At 48.4% G+C, this 16,354-nt stretch overlaps 1 protein-coding gene across 2 annotated transcripts in view; it reads left to right on the top strand.

The window, feature by feature from the left end:
* Positions 1–16,354, top strand: part of LOC116948734 (epidermal growth factor receptor-like) — a 103,095-nt gene that overhangs the window by 65,662 nt on the left and 21,079 nt on the right. Inside the window, exons 5-16 of one of the 2 annotated variants that reach the window (XM_032965756.2) lie at positions 266–328; positions 1,370–1,488; positions 3,160–3,301; positions 4,743–4,862; positions 5,996–6,122; positions 7,479–7,537; positions 8,393–8,483; positions 9,143–9,345; positions 10,109–10,235; positions 12,781–12,871; positions 14,865–15,022; positions 16,151–16,216. In XM_032965756.2, the coding sequence (XP_032821647.1) occupies positions 266–328; positions 1,370–1,488; positions 3,160–3,301; positions 4,743–4,862; positions 5,996–6,122; positions 7,479–7,537; positions 8,393–8,483; positions 9,143–9,345; positions 10,109–10,235; positions 12,781–12,871; positions 14,865–15,022; positions 16,151–16,216 (1,366 nt within the window). Of the gene's footprint in view, positions 1–265; positions 329–1,369; positions 1,489–3,159; positions 3,302–4,742; positions 4,863–5,995; positions 6,123–7,478; positions 7,538–8,392; positions 8,484–9,142; positions 9,346–10,108; positions 10,236–12,780; positions 12,872–14,864; positions 15,023–16,017; positions 16,072–16,150; positions 16,217–16,354 lie in introns of both variants that reach the window. The other variant, XM_032965757.2, reaches the window with a different exon arrangement.

Genomic DNA, 16,354 nt, shown 5'->3' with positions numbered 1-16,354 from the left:
AGGCAGGTAGCGTTCGTGGGAATAACTGGGTTATTTATTTGCGTTGACAGCTTGATGTTATGTAAGCATTGGTTTATTATTCAATTCAGCATACATCTGTAGCAGCAATAATAGCTTCATGTGAGAGGCAGGTAGCGTTCGTGGGAATAACTGGGTTATTTATTTGCGTTGACAGCTTGATGTTATGTAAGCATTGGTTTATTATTTTTTTATTGTTTCACATTTTTTTTTCAAGTACGTAACGCATGTTATGTTTCCACGACAGGCCCTCCATGCCCACAGGGTTGCAGCCACTGCTGGTCGGCCGACACGAATTACTGCCAAAAGCGTGAGTGGATTTTGCAATTATTGCCTTCTGCCAGCGGTGACATACGGATCAGACGAAGAGACACGGGCGGCAGGGGGAACGTGAACAAAAGCCCAAAGGCGTACGAAGAGGCGTGAAGAGGTGGCTTGCTCGGTTTTACCAAGCGAGACAGAAGGAGAGGCACCTCAATCGGGGACAGAACGCAGAAATGTTGTTTTTTGTACTCTCGGGACGAGAGTCTTGAGCGAGAAACATCTCTCGCTCCTCGGGGTGATGGCCAACGCACAGTGGTTGTGACGGAGCAGCAGGCAAAGGAAGGGAGAGAACACACGCACAGGGACACCCGCGGCAGAGATGGAGCGATCAGATCAGTTCGTGTGCAGGAATGAGATCGATTGGTGTGTCACTGGGCTGTGAGGGAAAGATAAACGCCAGCTAACACCGATGACTAAATTAGCTGTGCTTGCATTGAGTCTTTGATTATTCAATGTTTGTATATTTGAAACCTGATGTCGATACATTTATAACGTTTTATAATTAAGAGTGACAGTGTTTATGCCTTAGCTATGTACGTCGAACCTTCCCTATGTAACGGGAGAGGGGGCGGGATGGGCACAATAAATATGATCGAAGATGGTGTAAAGTTGTGTTGCTATTCAGGACTTGCCATATCGAAAACCGGTCAGATTTATCAAAACATGATCTAACCTTGGAGACCCAAAACCACAGTAATAAGAGCTATCTACAAAAATTCAAGCACATTTTACCCAACACCTACCCGTCAGCTTCATTATCGATAATTACTTCTGAGAACATTGCACGTCGGATTCTCCACGTTATAAGGCACACTTTATATTCATACATTATAGAGCTAAATATGAAGTGCGTCTTCTAATCCGGTCGGAGTGTGTGTGTTTGCGAGACCAGACTTGTGTAACTTTATTGGCACCGGGCACAAGTTTGGGGTGCATCTCTCCGGAGTGTCGTATAATCTTGAGAGTCCATGCGTGTGCATGGTTTTTTTTTTATCCTCCCCTGTTTGAAACTGGCGTGACGGCGCAGTGACGAGAACCATCTGTGCCAAGGAGTGCACGCTCCGCTGCTACGGAACCAACACCAATCAGTGCTGCCACAAGCACTGCGCTAGCGGCTGCACGGGGCCGCGTGACACCGACTGCCTGGTACGACCCCTTACCCTCGTACCTTTGCTCCCAACATTGATACCAAAGCCTGACTTGACTCACAGCCAGGACTGCCCAGAGCTTCCCGGAGGTCCGGGGCTGGAGGCCCCGAAGCACAACGCCACGTCGAGTCCCCTTATTCATTTGCGAGACAAATACAGGCCTATTGTGAGGCTCTCTTTTGTGTGAGGCCTGGAGAACATTACCTTTTGTCCCCGCGACCCCTACTCTGGATGGCCCTGCTGATATCTCATCAAACCAAGTCCTGAATGTACTCAGTCCAAAACGTTATCGATACCGCAAGACTCAGCTTGCTCATTTTTCTGATCCCTGACCTTAAATCTGAACCTTGCTGCATGGTTGGTTACATATACGTTGCAAAAGAAATTCAACATACATACATATGCTGAGCTCACACCAGAACCATATATGAAAACTGTTGTTTGGTGAACATTCACTCCAATGTTACTTCTTTATCCTATTTTTCTGTTGTTAAATTATCAGCAACTTTGTCATGAAATGCAAATTAGAAATTCATACACTGCATGGCTTTCCAAACCCTGTTGTGTGGGCCCACAAACTCATTAAATTCGGCCTGTAGCATCTCTAATTTAACATTAAATGCAGCCTGCTGTGGCTCGAGATTAAATTAATAAAATTAATTATTTCACAGGAATATTTATCACCTCTCTGCCTCGCGCATCTAACAATATCTCGAATATCTTTTCTGATACATATTCTATCTCTCTCATATTCTGAGTAAATATTACTCACAATTCTTTCACGAACGCAGGCGATCCTCGACGTACATCGATCCACACTGACGACAGGTCACCAATTCCCACCCACGTTGTTACTCGTAGCGATCGGCCCGCACGAACGGCACAAGACCGACTGGCGCCAGTGCTGCTCAGTCAGTCTACCTCCCGAAGCGGCGCTCCGGCCCTCTGCCTCTGTGCATTCTGGGTGATTCTGAAGGATTTTTTATTCATATAAACCTTAAAAATGGCCGATAAAAGGAAAGGTCGGTAGTCTAGTGATGGTGTTGATAAGAAAGGTAGCAGAAAGGCCATCGCTGTATTCAGTCCAAATAATCCAGGAATTATGAAAAATCAAGGTAGGAAGTTTCAAAAATATGATTATTTTACTTTATATATGATTGGTAGTTGATTAAATATTTTATTTGTAGTCATATCTATAAAAAGTTGCATATGGGACCCTTGGTCAGGAACATAACCCCCTATTATATAATTGTATCTCTGGGAAATTTGGTCTCGACTTATGGCACCTTTTCTAGGAATGTAACCTGACGTAGGCCCGAGCACCGCCCATACTTGTATCTCTTATCTCACGCTCATATCTCTGTTCTGAATATATCTTCTATCCACTGCCTACGTAGTTCATCTGAATATATCTCATACCAATAGCTCCTAGTTCAATATTTGTATGCTCATGGCCTGTATCTTCCTGCATGTTTGTGAGTCCGGCATGCTCTTAATCCTGGCCTTTATATATCACCGTCCATCTGTCTGTTCATTCATTCATCCATTGATTAATTCATCTTTCCATTAATTATTCCATCCATACATACATTCATCCATCTACCCACAAACCATCCTCCTGTGTTCCCTCCGCCTTCGCTTATCTCCTCCGTTCCTTTTCGCCGGCCAGGCCTGCAAGACGTTCAACGACACGGGCGTGTGTGTGATGCACTGCCCACCCACGCACATCTACAACCGCGACACGTATCTGCAGGAGCCCAACCCGGACGTCAAGTACAGCCATGGGGCCATCTGCGTCAAGCGCTGCCCTCGTGAGTGGCCGTGCGTGCGGGGGAACGTGCGTGAGCCCCAGCCGGGTGCTCATGTGCCCCCCCCCCATCCCTGTGTCTGTGTCACATACACACGTGTGTGTGTGTGTTTGTAGTGCGGAGAGGTGGCGCCGTGGTTAGCACGCTGCACTATAAACCCAGCGAACCGAGCTTGATTCCCGCTCATGGCTAACACCAGTGACGATTATCTGAACCAGTCCTGGGTCTCCCCGAGGTCTACTCAGTCTCAAATGAGTACCAGGTGCGATGTGTAAACATCGCCACTGGGGAGACAAATGCGTCGGGTGTGGTACTGGCCACCCACCTCCTCGTGTACCGTTCCGGCCTTCATAGGTGCTCGCTAACAGCATTTGCCCCAAAAGGATTTTAAGGCTATACGGGGGATCTTTATCTTTGTTCGTAGTGCAGTGGTTCAAGGGATGGGCTACGAACCTGGCTACCTCGGTTCGACACTTGGCCACGGCTAACATCAGTAATGTATATCTGGACTGGTTCTGGGCCTCTCCTAGGTCGGTTCAGCCTTAAATGAGTACCTGGTATGGTGTGGAAACATCAGCACTGGGGAGATAAAGGCAGGCGGGCGGGCGTGGAGCTGTGTGTTCAATTTCTGTGCCACCTCCCCTAGGTCAACTCGGCCTTAAATAAGTACCTAATGTGGGTGCTCTGTGATATCCGTTTCTGTGGGATGTTCTCCAACATGAAGGTTTACAGTGCTGTGTGTGTAAGAGATGTGACTTCATTATTCGTGCCAGGATATGATGCCGTTCACGCGCTTGGGCTAGAATCCGGCAAAAGTATCTTGTGCAGCGTGTTATTTGTGTCTTTATCATATCACCTATCCACAATGGCCCATCCGCAAGCTTGTGTACAAACAAAAAAGCTATTGTAAAATGTTTGTATGCATGTTGAACTTCTTTCGCACCATACGTAGCCAACCACGCCAATTTGGAGGTGCGGGACAGATGGCAAGATGCCTGGATAGATTGTAGAACTGGAGTTGGATGCATTATTTTTTGTATAGAATGTACATTAAGGTTTTGATAATTGTTTGCTAATGTACAATTATGTGAAGCCTTGTTTTGTAAATTATTGAAATATTAAAATAATCATAATTTTATAAAGTGCCTTTCATCGTGAAATATTTCAAAGCACTACATTAAATCCAACAGAAATACAGTAAAAGCTGATAAGAACAAGACTAACAACTCCCGATATTGCCACCATCCCTGCGGCTGGGCATATCCTGTAATTACTCATGATGACACATAAGGGTTCATCATTCCCCATCTTCTTGTGACAGAATTCAAATTTGAACAAGAGTTTTTGAAACCTCAAACTAAACACGCAGTAAAGTTGCGGAATAAACGGCAAAAGCCACTGCCATCTCCCCCCATCCCACCCCCCTGACTTCTTCCATGCGCAGAAAACTTCCTCATCGACGAGAATTCGTGCGCGCGTTCCTGCCCCCACGAGAAGATGGAGGTGGAGGAGAATGGCGTCAAAATGTGCAAGGCTTGCTCCGAGAAGCAAGGCTGCCCCAAAGGTTAGCGGTGCCCTCCACCGTCATCTTCCTGATGTGCCCCCCTTTTGAGAATCTGTGACTCCCCACGTTCAAGTTGAGGTTAATTTGTGTGTCTAGGGGAGAACTCAAGGGACCAGGATGAGTCTCGTTTGCAAGAGCCACCAGGGTCACCAAACATGGCAAAAGCAATCAAATGAAATAATTTGCAGCGACGGAGCAAACGGGAATCTGAGCGAGTGCTACCTTATGGGAGTGAAACGATTTCTTCCTCATCGACGGCAACTCGTGTTTGGAGCTCGTGATGCGTGTGTTGAATCATGCATGCAAGAAATTTGATATTTTTGATTCACGCAAATGTAATGCAAATGTTTCCTTGAGGCTAAACGGTCAGAAAAGGCGAGACGGGACAGGACAAACGAGAGAGGGTGAATTACACGGCATTGCAGACCAGACAGTACAAAACATAAACGTGACATGAGTCTATTCTTGGCCCCCAATATTCTGGTGCTAAATCATTGTATTTATTTATATGCACTATTTCGTGTTGTCGCTTGGTTAGCTAAGTCAACTGAGTTTATTTAAAATTAGATCAGGAAAAAAATTAGGTCAGAGTTGTCAATTTATTTCCTGAACTCCATTTGTCACTCCTAACCACAATGCACCTTTACATTGTTTGCCATTTTTGAGATTTGTGCATTGTGTAATGACATGATTTGGAATGGAGGGGATATATTTGTTTATAAATATGAAAACCTGTACTCTGGGGGTGAGCGAGGAATGGGCTTTGAGTTCTGCTTGGATCGTGAATGTTTCTGTTGACGTTGGGCTATTTCTGATGGACGGACGGACCGGCAGGCTTGCATGAGAGCCCAAATTCCCCACGTGGGTTGAGGTGACGCGTGAAAAGATTGTCCGCCGAGTGCTGACACTGCGTGTGTGTTGGCGCGTGTGCGTGCATGCGCGTGGTGTTTGTGCGCGTGTGTGTGTGTGCGTGCGTGCATGTGCGTGTGTGCGTGCGTGTGTGTGCGTGCGTGTGTGCGTGTGCATGTGTGTGTGCGTGTGTGTATGCTCGTGTGCGTGCATGTGTGTGTGTGCGTGCGCGCGCGTGTGTGTGCGTGTGTGTGCGTGCGTGCGCTTGTCCCTGTGTGCTTTAGTCTGCCACGGCATTGGCTCGGGGAATCTGAAGGACGCGAAATCGGTCAGCTCGTTAAACGTGGACACGTTCAGCGAGTGCACGACCATCAACGGCAACCTCGTCTTTCTCGAGTCGGGTCTAGACAGGTGGGGTGCCTGCTCCATTATTTGCACGTGACTTAAATTGCCTCATGTCATCATCAACCATGGTCATTCCACTGCTGGATGAAGGCCAACCCAACTCGTCGCCATCTCTCACGATCCCACTTGACAGCTGCACCCAAGCTGATTTCATTGCTCGTCTCTTCGGTTGACATCCTGTCGGACGTGACCCATCCCGTCTTCTTGACTGCTGGTCATCATCCCTGCTAGCAACGTGTACTGCTCAAGCCCAATTGCTTTGTATTTCCGCATGTTTTAATGAGTGACAGTTAATAATGACAGTATTAATAGTAACCAAGGTCAACTATGCGCCGCTATGTTGCCACGAACGCGGCTGGAGACAAGGTCACCGCGAATGCCGTCTGAGTCACTGAGCGTCGACGATAAAACCGCCCCAGGGCGGATAAGCGGAGAGTGGCCGTACGTCCAGACGGCGTGGAGGATGACAACTCCGTGGGTCTCGAGAGATGAGCAATGGAGCCTTGACAGGGCCCTTGATTTTCCTTTATCAAGGCTGCCCCTGTTATCATCATGGCAAAAGCTGACCCTGTCACTCTCGCATACTCATTTGACAGGATTCCCGAAAGCAAAGTGGGTTCCGGTGTACCGTTAACTATTTGCCCAATTGTACGTGTGTACGCTTCTGTGATAATTTTCTTTAGAATAGGGAGTGTTAGCGTAATGGTTGTCGCACTGTGCGACAAACCCGTGTCCTGGGCTTGAATTCCACCCGTGGCAAATGTCTAAACTGTTCCTGGATCTTCCCTAAGTCTACTCATCCTTAAATGAGTACCTGGTGCAGTGTGTAGTCATCAGCACTGGGGAGACAAAGGTGGTCAGGCAAGGTGCTGTCCACACCACCATCTTGTCTGCTGTGCCAGCCTACACAGGTGTTCGCTAACAGCGCTTGCCCGAATAAGTCTGTGCAGGCTATACAGGGGAATCCTTGTCGTGTGTGTGTGTATGTGTGTGTGTATGTGTGTGTAGGGGAGCGGTAGTGTAGTGGTTAGCGCGGTGTGCTGCGAACCCGGCGACCCGAGTTCGCTTCCCACTGACGGTCAACACCAGTGACGATTATCTGAACCGGTCCTGGGCCTCCCCTAGGTCGATTCAGCCTCAAATGAGTACCTGGGGTGGTGTGTAAACATCGCCACTGGAGAGACAAAGGTGGTCGGGCGTGGTGCTGGCCACCCACCCCCTCGTGTACCGTTCCAGCCTTCATAGGTGCTCCTAACAGCACTTGCCCCTACAGTCTATTAAGGCTATACGGGGGATCTTTGTCTTTGTGTGTAGGGTAGTCAGTTTGCGTCAGTGTATATGTTGCTTTTTATGTTTTTACAGTGACCTACTTGCTCATCCCGAAAAGATGAAGGTGTTCAGATCTGTGCGGGAGATCACAGGTAGCTATTTAGAACAAAACTATCATACTGCACACACACACACAGCTGCTGTGCACCACTCAGTGATGGTGACATCCCTATGGCACCTGTGCCACGCTAGTGAGAGCTCACTAGCGAGAGGTGACACGTCAGAATTGGATATTGTGGTTCATTAGTGCAGCGTGCGTGGACGGATGCACAGGACACGTTACAATCTAACGCCTTACGTATCCACGTAGGAAGAGTTAAGCTAGTCACGATGAATCACCAGTGCTCAGGTGTATTCTCAGGATTCTCTGAATTCAGTGGAAATTCCTAATCTTGAGAGAAGCAGATGAAGGCTCCATAACGAGATACATTCCACGGGGCTGCAGGCAAGGTGTTCACGTTTCCATAGAGGGTAGATATTTACTGAATTTTTCGCTAAAGAGTGTTGGGCCTTGGGTCAACACGCGTTTGAATTGCGTCGTTCAGTAAGAGGCACGCTGGAGCCTCATGGCCCTGCACTCTGACACTGCTATCAACTCATACTCGAAGCACATTTGGCAATAGCGATGTTGTACAAGGAGACACGAGAAATTGGTATCCTGGCAGAGACTTCTCGGTCGGAGTCAACACGGGGAACCCAGAGGCTTTGAGTCGCTCTGAGATGCCGTGGCGTTTGAGTAAATGATAAGTGCTAACGTTATTTTTAGAGGACCCAACGTTATATTTAGTTTGTCGTCCTTCCCCCGCACCTCCGATTAGCGTGGTTGGCTACGTACGGTGTGAAAGGAGTTCAGCATACGTACAGATGCATACACTCGCACATACGTGATGTACGAGCGTGCGCCTGCCCGCCGCGCGATGCGACGCCTCCCCTCGTCTTGCCGACAGGGTACTTGCACATTGAGGCCTGGCTGCCAAACATGACCGACCTGAGCGTGTTCGAGAACCTCGAGATCGTGCGAGGGAGGAACATCCGCAGGTGAGACACGCGGCACCTCCGCTTTATTACCACGCCACGTGTGAGGTCGGCCACGGCTTGCACCGGTGGCGAGCGATAGCCACTGGCGTCCCCCGGCCCCCCCCCCCCCTCGTCCTTCACCTTCAGTTAGCACGGTTGGCTACGTAAGGTGCGAAAGAAGTTCAACATACGTACATGCACCAACCCGCATTGAGCACCATGTAAGTCCCGAGGGTGCCATCTGGACATTATATAAGCCCAAACTGTATTGTCTTCAAATTGCGATTTTTCCATGAAGACCCTCCGCCAGCCGATATCGCCAAATAAATTAAATTGTCGCATGGTGTACAAGTGTTTAACAATGCGCTGATTCGTATTATTGTTTTGGGTCACCGGTGAGTTGGAGAGGATTTCTCATTGGCGAATTAAACACTTGTACACCTCATGGCTGTTTAATCTCCTCGGCAGCGTTGGATGGCGAAGGGTCTTCATGATGCAAAATTGGCCATATCACCAACGTGACCGACACCAAAAATCCATCGCCAGTCATGGTATCGGCTGCGAAAACCTAATTGTTAACCTATGCATTCAAATACGCGCTAAGTGTATCCTGAAAGTTGACTTGTGCGTGCCCCCCTGCCCCCGCCCCCACCCCGCCCCCCACCGTCCCCGGTGTCCAGCGTTGGGTACTCGGTGCTGGTGCGGAACCTGCCTCACCTCGAGGTGCTGGGGTTGAGGGCGTTGAGCGAGGTGACGGAAGGCAGTGTGCTGGCGCAGAACGTGCCGCGCCTCTGCTACGTCCTCACCGTCAACTGGACGCGGCTGCTGCGCTCGCCGCGCCAGAAGGCCGACCTGGAGGGCGTGCCCTCCAGTAGCGTCTGTGGTGAGCGGCCGGCACGCACGAGCGCGGCGGTCAAGAGGGGAATAGCGGCAAAGTATGGGAGCGGGTAAAGGGGGGGGGGGTGGCATGAAGGTGGGGGGCCAGGGAGAGGTGAGCGAAGAGGAAGAGCATTGGGGAAGGAACGGAGGGGAAGCCGTTGTGATCCATCTGACCCACCCGGTCCCTTGTGGGTGTTTGTTTTTGTCAGCGTGCGCATTTGTATGCTTGAGTGTGTGTGTGGAGCGTTAGTGTAGCGGTTAGTGCGCTGCGCTATAAACCCGGTGACCCGAGTTCAATTCCCACGCACGACCAACACCTGTGATGATTATCTGAACTGGTCCTCAGCCTCCCCTAGGTCCCCTCAGCCTTAATTGAGTACCTGGTGTGATGTATAAACATCTCCACCCCTTCATGTGCCATGCCGGCCTTCACAGGCACTCACTAACAGCAATATGGGTGATCTTTGCCTTTGTTTTTATGTGTGCAGGGAGCGGGGTAGGGTAGCAGTGAGCGCTCTGCGCTACGAGCCCAACGACCCGAGTTAGATTCCCGCTGATGGCAGTCCTGGGCCTCCCCTAGGTCAACTTGGCCTCAGTACCTGGTGCCAAATGTTTAAACATCACCACTCGGGAAACAAAGGCAACCGGGCCTGTTGCTGGTCACCCACCCCCTCGTTTGCCACGTCCACCTTTATAGGTGCCCACCAGGGGCACTTGTTCCAACAGTCGGCATGGCTATACGTGTGCGGTGTTTGCTTGCCGCGCAGGCTCCGAGGCCTGTCACCCTCTGTGCTCCTCGGACGGCTGCTGGGGCCCCGGGCCAGAGCAGTGCATGCAGTGCAAGCTCTTCAAGCGTGGCCGCACCTGCGTCGAATCCTGCAACCAGAACGACGGGTAAGGACGTTTGTTGCTACCAATTAGCTGCCCTAACCCCTACACCAGGGGGTGGGCGAACTTTTTCCCTTACCAATGGCCGAATGTCACTTTTCAAAGACCTTTGGCAGGTGGCCGCATGATAACGCACGCCTTCACGTTGTCAACTGATCGCGCAAGAAATATAATTCGGGCTCAAACTTTTCGCCACGCGAATGCGATGCCTGCGCCTGCTTGGCTGTCACCCACAAGGTGATGAAGTCGGCTCGCAGTTCTGAAGGGACGCGCGACTCAGGGGTTTGCAGTGACCGATGAATATCGTTCGCAGGCCGCTTCCAAGTGGTAGGCCTGGTATGGCCATGTGCCCTGCCTTAAAAAAAAACTGTCAGTCACAATTTACCAATATATAGTCATGGTACCACCTTTATCACACCCGTCACTGTGTACACAACGACTCCCTGCCATGGTGAATTGCTACAGTAGGCGTCACAATCTGATTTAAGAATGTACCGTCTGTTTTTTCATTAGCCTAAGGGGTACATACAGTGAGGGGAAAAAAGTATTTGATCCCCTGCTGATTTTGTACGTTTGCCCACTGACAAAGAAATGATCAGTCTATAATTTTAATGGTAGGTTTATTTGAAAAGTGAGAGACAGAATAACAACAACAAAAAATCCATTTGCATTTTAATGAGGGAAATAAGTATTTGACCCCCTCTCAATCAGAAAGATGTCTGGCTCCCAGGTGTCCTTTATACAGGTAACGAGCTGAGATTAGGAGCACACTCTTAAAGGGAGTGCTCCTAATCTCAGCTTGTTACCTGTATAAAAGACACCTGTCCACAGAAGCAATAAATCAGATTCCAAACTCTCCACCATGGCCAAGACCAAAGAGCTCTCCAAGGATGTCAGGGACAAGATTGTAGACCTACACAAGGCTGGAATGGGCTACAAGACCATTGCCAAGCAGCTTGGTGAGATGGTGACAACAGTTGGTGCGATTATTCGCAAGTGGAAGAAACACAAAAAGAACTCTCAATCTCCCTGGGCCTGGGGCTCTATGCAAGATCTCACCTCGTGGAGTTGCAATGATCATGAGAACGGTGAGGAATCAGCCCAGAACTACACGGGAGGATCTTGTCAATGATCTCAAGGCAGCTGGGACCATAGTCACCAAGAAAACAATTGGTAACACACTTCGCCGTGAAGGACTGAAATCCTGCAGCATCCGCAAGGGCCTCCTGCTCAAGAAAGCACATATACATGCCCGTCTGAAGTTTGCCAATGCACATATGAATGATTCAGAGGACAACTGGGTGAAAGTGTTGTGGTCAGATGAGGCAAAAATGGAGCTCTTTGGCATCAACTCAACTCGCCGTGTTTGGAGGAGGAGGAATGCTGCCTATGACCCCAAGAACACCATCCTCACTGTCAAACATGGAGGTGGAAACATTATGCTTTGGGGGTATTTTTCTGCGAAGGGGACATGACAACTTCACCGCATCAAAGGGACGATGGACGGGGCCATGTACCGTCAAATCTTGGGTGAGAAACTCCTTCCCTCGGCCAGGGCATTGAAAATGGGTCGTGGATGGGTATTCCAGCATGACAATGACCCAACACACACGGCCAAGGCAACAAACGAGTGGCTCAAGAAGTACATTAAGGTCCTGGAGTGGCCTAGCCAGTCTCCAGACCTTAATCCCATAGAAAATCTGTGGAGGGAGCTGAAGGTTCGAGTTGCCAAACGTCAGCCTCGAAACCTTAATGACTTGGAGAAGATCTGCAAAGAGGAGTGGGACAAAATCCCTCCTGAGATGTGTGAAAACCTGGTGGCCAATTACAAGAAACGTCTGACCTCTGTGATTGCCAACAAGGGTTTTGCCACCAAGTACTGTCATGTTTTGCAGAGGGGTAAAATACTTATTTCCCTCATTAAAATGCAAATCAATTTATAACATTTTTGACATGCGTTTTTCTGGATTTTCTTGTTGTTATTCTGTCTCTCACTGTTCAAATAAACCTACCATTAAAATTAGACTGATCATTTCTTTGTCAGTGGGCAAACGTACAAAATCAGCAGGGGATCAAATACTTTTTTCCCTCACTGTATACAATACATTTGCATTTCTTATCTGCTAATAAATAATCGAATCCTGAGCTTTCAATTAAGTGCATGTATCATGAGCCTAAGAAATTATATAAATGGGGTGGTTTTATGGTCATTGGCTTAAGTTGGATATGGTTGCAAAGTTTAAAGGTCGCTCGTTCAACACTGGGGTTGAGTGGCTTACGAAGGTGATGTTGGTAGCGATGGCAATGTAAATAGTGAGGATGACGATTGGACCGATGGTGGTGATGCTCATCACAATAGTGATAATGGGTACTATTATTCCGTTTGATTACTCACAAAAGTCTCACTGAGTCTCGTACTTCTTTTTCAGAAGGGGCCCATCCAAGTTTTTCCGTAGTAGGAGGCGATGATTGCTCTGTATATTCCAATTGAGTAATTGTAACATATATACAATAAAGTAGTGGATGTGTGAAACATTTGCTGTTTTTGCAGGGAGGTGCGTGAATTCATCAATGGGACGCTCTGCACGCCCTGCCACTCCGAATGCCTGCCCACCAACGGGACGCTTTCCTGCAAGGGTCCGGTAAGGACAATCATTACGATTGTCTCCGAGGCGGTTTTGGGGCGGTCGGCAAATATGAACCTTTAGCTGTCATCATTCGCATTTGCTCTACCTCACCGCGAATAGAGTGGTGCTTTCCTGTGTGTGCTACACTCTTTAATAGTTGGTGTAAACTCCACTCCGTGTCACCTGTTGATAAACACACACACACACGGCCTTCTCAAAACACACTTGCATTAGACGTTGGGTGTTCTCCATTGGCCTGGCTTAGCAAGGGCTTGTTTCCTCCCTTTGTGTTGACAGCCAGCCATCCATACACTTGAGCGACCTGTCCTGCTGAAGCTCACTTTGCTTTTCTTAGCAGTAAATATGAGAGCTTTAATCCACGTGTTTGTCTCCCATGTGTTCAGATGACTGAATATATTCTGACATTTGCAGATAAAACTTTCGTGACTGCAGGAATTAATATTCTATGGTTCTTTCGGTAAAGTCACGTAGATAGAAAAAATAACAACAATAAAATAATAAAAATGAAAATAAAGTGAATAAAAAATAATTAAAACATCGCGACGTTTCGATCGCAACACCAGCAATCGTCATCAGGAGAAAAAAGAGGGGAAAGCTGCTGAGGCAAGCTGTTTATAAAGGTTTAGAGATGGGCGGGGCAGCTAATGTTAATTTCGGAGAGGTCTCCGACACCGGCAGTAGGTCTACACCAATCAAAGAGCTATTTATAAAGGTTTAGAGATGGGCGGGGCAGCTTATGTTAATGTAGGAGAGGTCTCCGACACCGGCAGTAGGTCTACACCAATCAAAGAGCTGTTTATAAAGGTTTAGAGATGGGCGGGGCAGCTTATGTTAATGTGGGAGAGGTCTCCGACACCGGCAGTAGGTCTACACCAATCAAAGAGCTGTTTATAAAGGTTTAGAGATGGGCGGGGCAGCTTATGTTAATGTAGGAGAGGTCTCCGACACCGGCAGTAGGTCTACACCAATCAAAGAGCTGTTATAAAGGTTTAGAGATGGGCGGGGCAGCTTATGTTAATGTAGGAGAGGTCTCCGACACCGGCAGTAGGTCTACACCAATCAAAGAGCTGTTTATAAAGGTTTAGAGATGGGCGGGGCAGCTTATGTTAATGTAGGAGATGTCTCCGACACCGGCAGTAGGTCTACACCAATCAAAGCATTGCACCTCGCTCCACACACCCACACTGCTAACGGTGTGGGTTTTGCCTTCTGCAGAGTGGTTGTTAGTAGTTGCTAGTCATGGGCAGTGCCAGTGGCTTTTTGGATCAGAACCTGGCTCATTTGAAGGTCAACTCAGCCTTAAACGAATACAGTAACTTGGCATGGTGTGTTATGAGCACTTTTGGGACAAAGACAGTCAGTTGTGGGACTGGATACAATGCCCCTTGTGTGTCATTTAATGGGCACTTGCTAACAGCATTTCCCTCTACCAGACGAGGGATAAACAGGAGAGCTTTTGTGTTCTTGCGTGCCTCTGTTTTTTGTATGTCAATGTTGACCTGGGTTAGATTCTCAGCCATTATTAACATTATCAGTGGCTGTCTTACTTGACCCTGTTCAGGGTCTTACCTAGCTCAACTCACCCTTAAATGAGCTGTTTCCTTGTGTGCGTGGGGTTTTGTAGAGAGGGGGAGCAAGAGGGTGTGGTGGTTAGCATACTGCGTGATGAACCTGGCGACTAGAGTTTAATCTTTCGATTTAAAGAGTTTAATCCCCAGCGAAGGGTAACATCACCGGCAATCGGTATTAGAACTTTCCCCGTGCCACCCCGAGATCGATTCACCCTTAAACGAGTAGCTGGCGCAATGTGTAACAATAATCACTGGGGAGACAAAGGCACACCAGTCGTCCTGGTCACACCATCTCGTTGTGTGCCGTGCCAGCCATAATAGGCGCTCGCTAACAGCACTTGAACTGCAACGGTCTACTTGGGCCTTACGTGGGCTGCGTCTGTCTTTGCGCGTGCGCCTTCGATGACGGGCCGCAGACGTCCGACATGTGCACGCGCTGCCGCCACTTCAAGGACGGCCCCTACTGCGTGGACAAGTGTCCCTTGGGTCAGAACACGGAGCACGGAGCTCTCATCTTCAAGTTCCCCGACGCCCACAATGCCTGCATGCCATGCCACGCCAACTGCACGCACGGGTGAGCGGCAGCACGGCGCCCACGTGCGCGTGCAGGCCAGCGATGGGCAGGATCTAAATTACGTGTAATTAAAGCTCGTCCTTTCATGGCATATTCACTGCGGTGTTTCAATTTCAAAATGCTGAGGGTGAGGGACGTTGCGTGAAATGCTCGTGGACATGCTGCGTAGATGCCGCTAAATCGGATTGAGGATGTCGTTTAAAACCACGTTTTCCTCATCGTGGTTTTTGTTTTAGTTTTATCTTAAGAAAATATGTGCTCGTAATTATTCGCTGTCAGACAATTTTTTGTTTATATGCTGGCTTTGTTGATTGTGTTGCATTGTTTCCCTAAACGCTGTAGAAATACTGAGCAAAACTCAGTTTCACTCGTGGGATTTTTTTTTCCGCAAACAACAACATAAATACAACAAACATTCTTCTTTCACAAAGTATGAATCATTATGCCTGAGCGCAGAAAATCTCACGGTTCTTCAGATTTACTAGATGGGGCATTTTCGGTGGAGAAATTATTAGTCCAGTTTTTCTCAAGCATGCCTTGCCATGCCCAGAATTTCCTTTTGAGGCAAGTCAAACTGAAAACTTTAAAACTATTTTTTATTTTATCAGGTAAGGCCCACTGAGCTATATCTCTCTCTTTCAGAAACGATCTGGCCACAAATGAAAGCTCAATGAAGCGGCTTATCACGTGGAAAGTTATAACAGCCAAATACTCTAAACGCACGTTAATTCTCAAGTTATCCTCCCCTCAGTAAGGCTCTTTGGCGGAAGTGCCACACCGTTGGGAGGTTTCGCTGAACGACGCACGGTGCACCGATGCACGCGTGCGTCACCGGTGCGACACGCTCGCTGTGGCTCAGAGCTACGCTAAGTTTATATCATTGATGCCGACCACCCGGCATATGTGAACGTGCCACAGTTTGAAATTCCCGGCCGACACACGGTCTAATTCCGGCTGTTAAACCTTCTTCCTCCGACGCGGACGCTGACACCCAGGTGCGATGGGCCACTCTTGGAAGACTGCAACGGAATTCCGACCCGTCAAAATAGGTACCGTAACCACTGTCTTTTGCCTTTGTGTGCGTGCATGTGTGCGTGTGTGCGGCATCTTTTTAAATGCGGGGTTCAGGTGCAACGGGCCTTTGCCTGTCGACTGCGTTTTTCCATGGAGCGAAAGTTCAAGCAGCCCAACTAGGTAAACACATCTCCTGTCTCATCAATGTTCCACGTGTCCACTTCATTACCGATTTATTTTTGTTGCTCTTTGTACCGCCAATTTTCAGCTTTCAGTCAAAGTAACTTTGTTACAGCGTGATGCACAATCCAGCGAGTT

Source organism: Petromyzon marinus, chromosome 34 (assembly GCF_048934315.1).
Source record: "Petromyzon marinus isolate PM22_M1 ecotype Great Lakes invasive population chromosome 34, UKy_Petmar_22M1.pri1.0, whole genome shotgun sequence".
NCBI lineage: Eukaryota > Metazoa > Chordata > Hyperoartia > Petromyzontiformes > Petromyzontidae > Petromyzon > Petromyzon marinus.
Note: the sequence above shows the minus strand (reverse complement) of the source record. Positions and strands in the feature narration are given on the sequence as shown.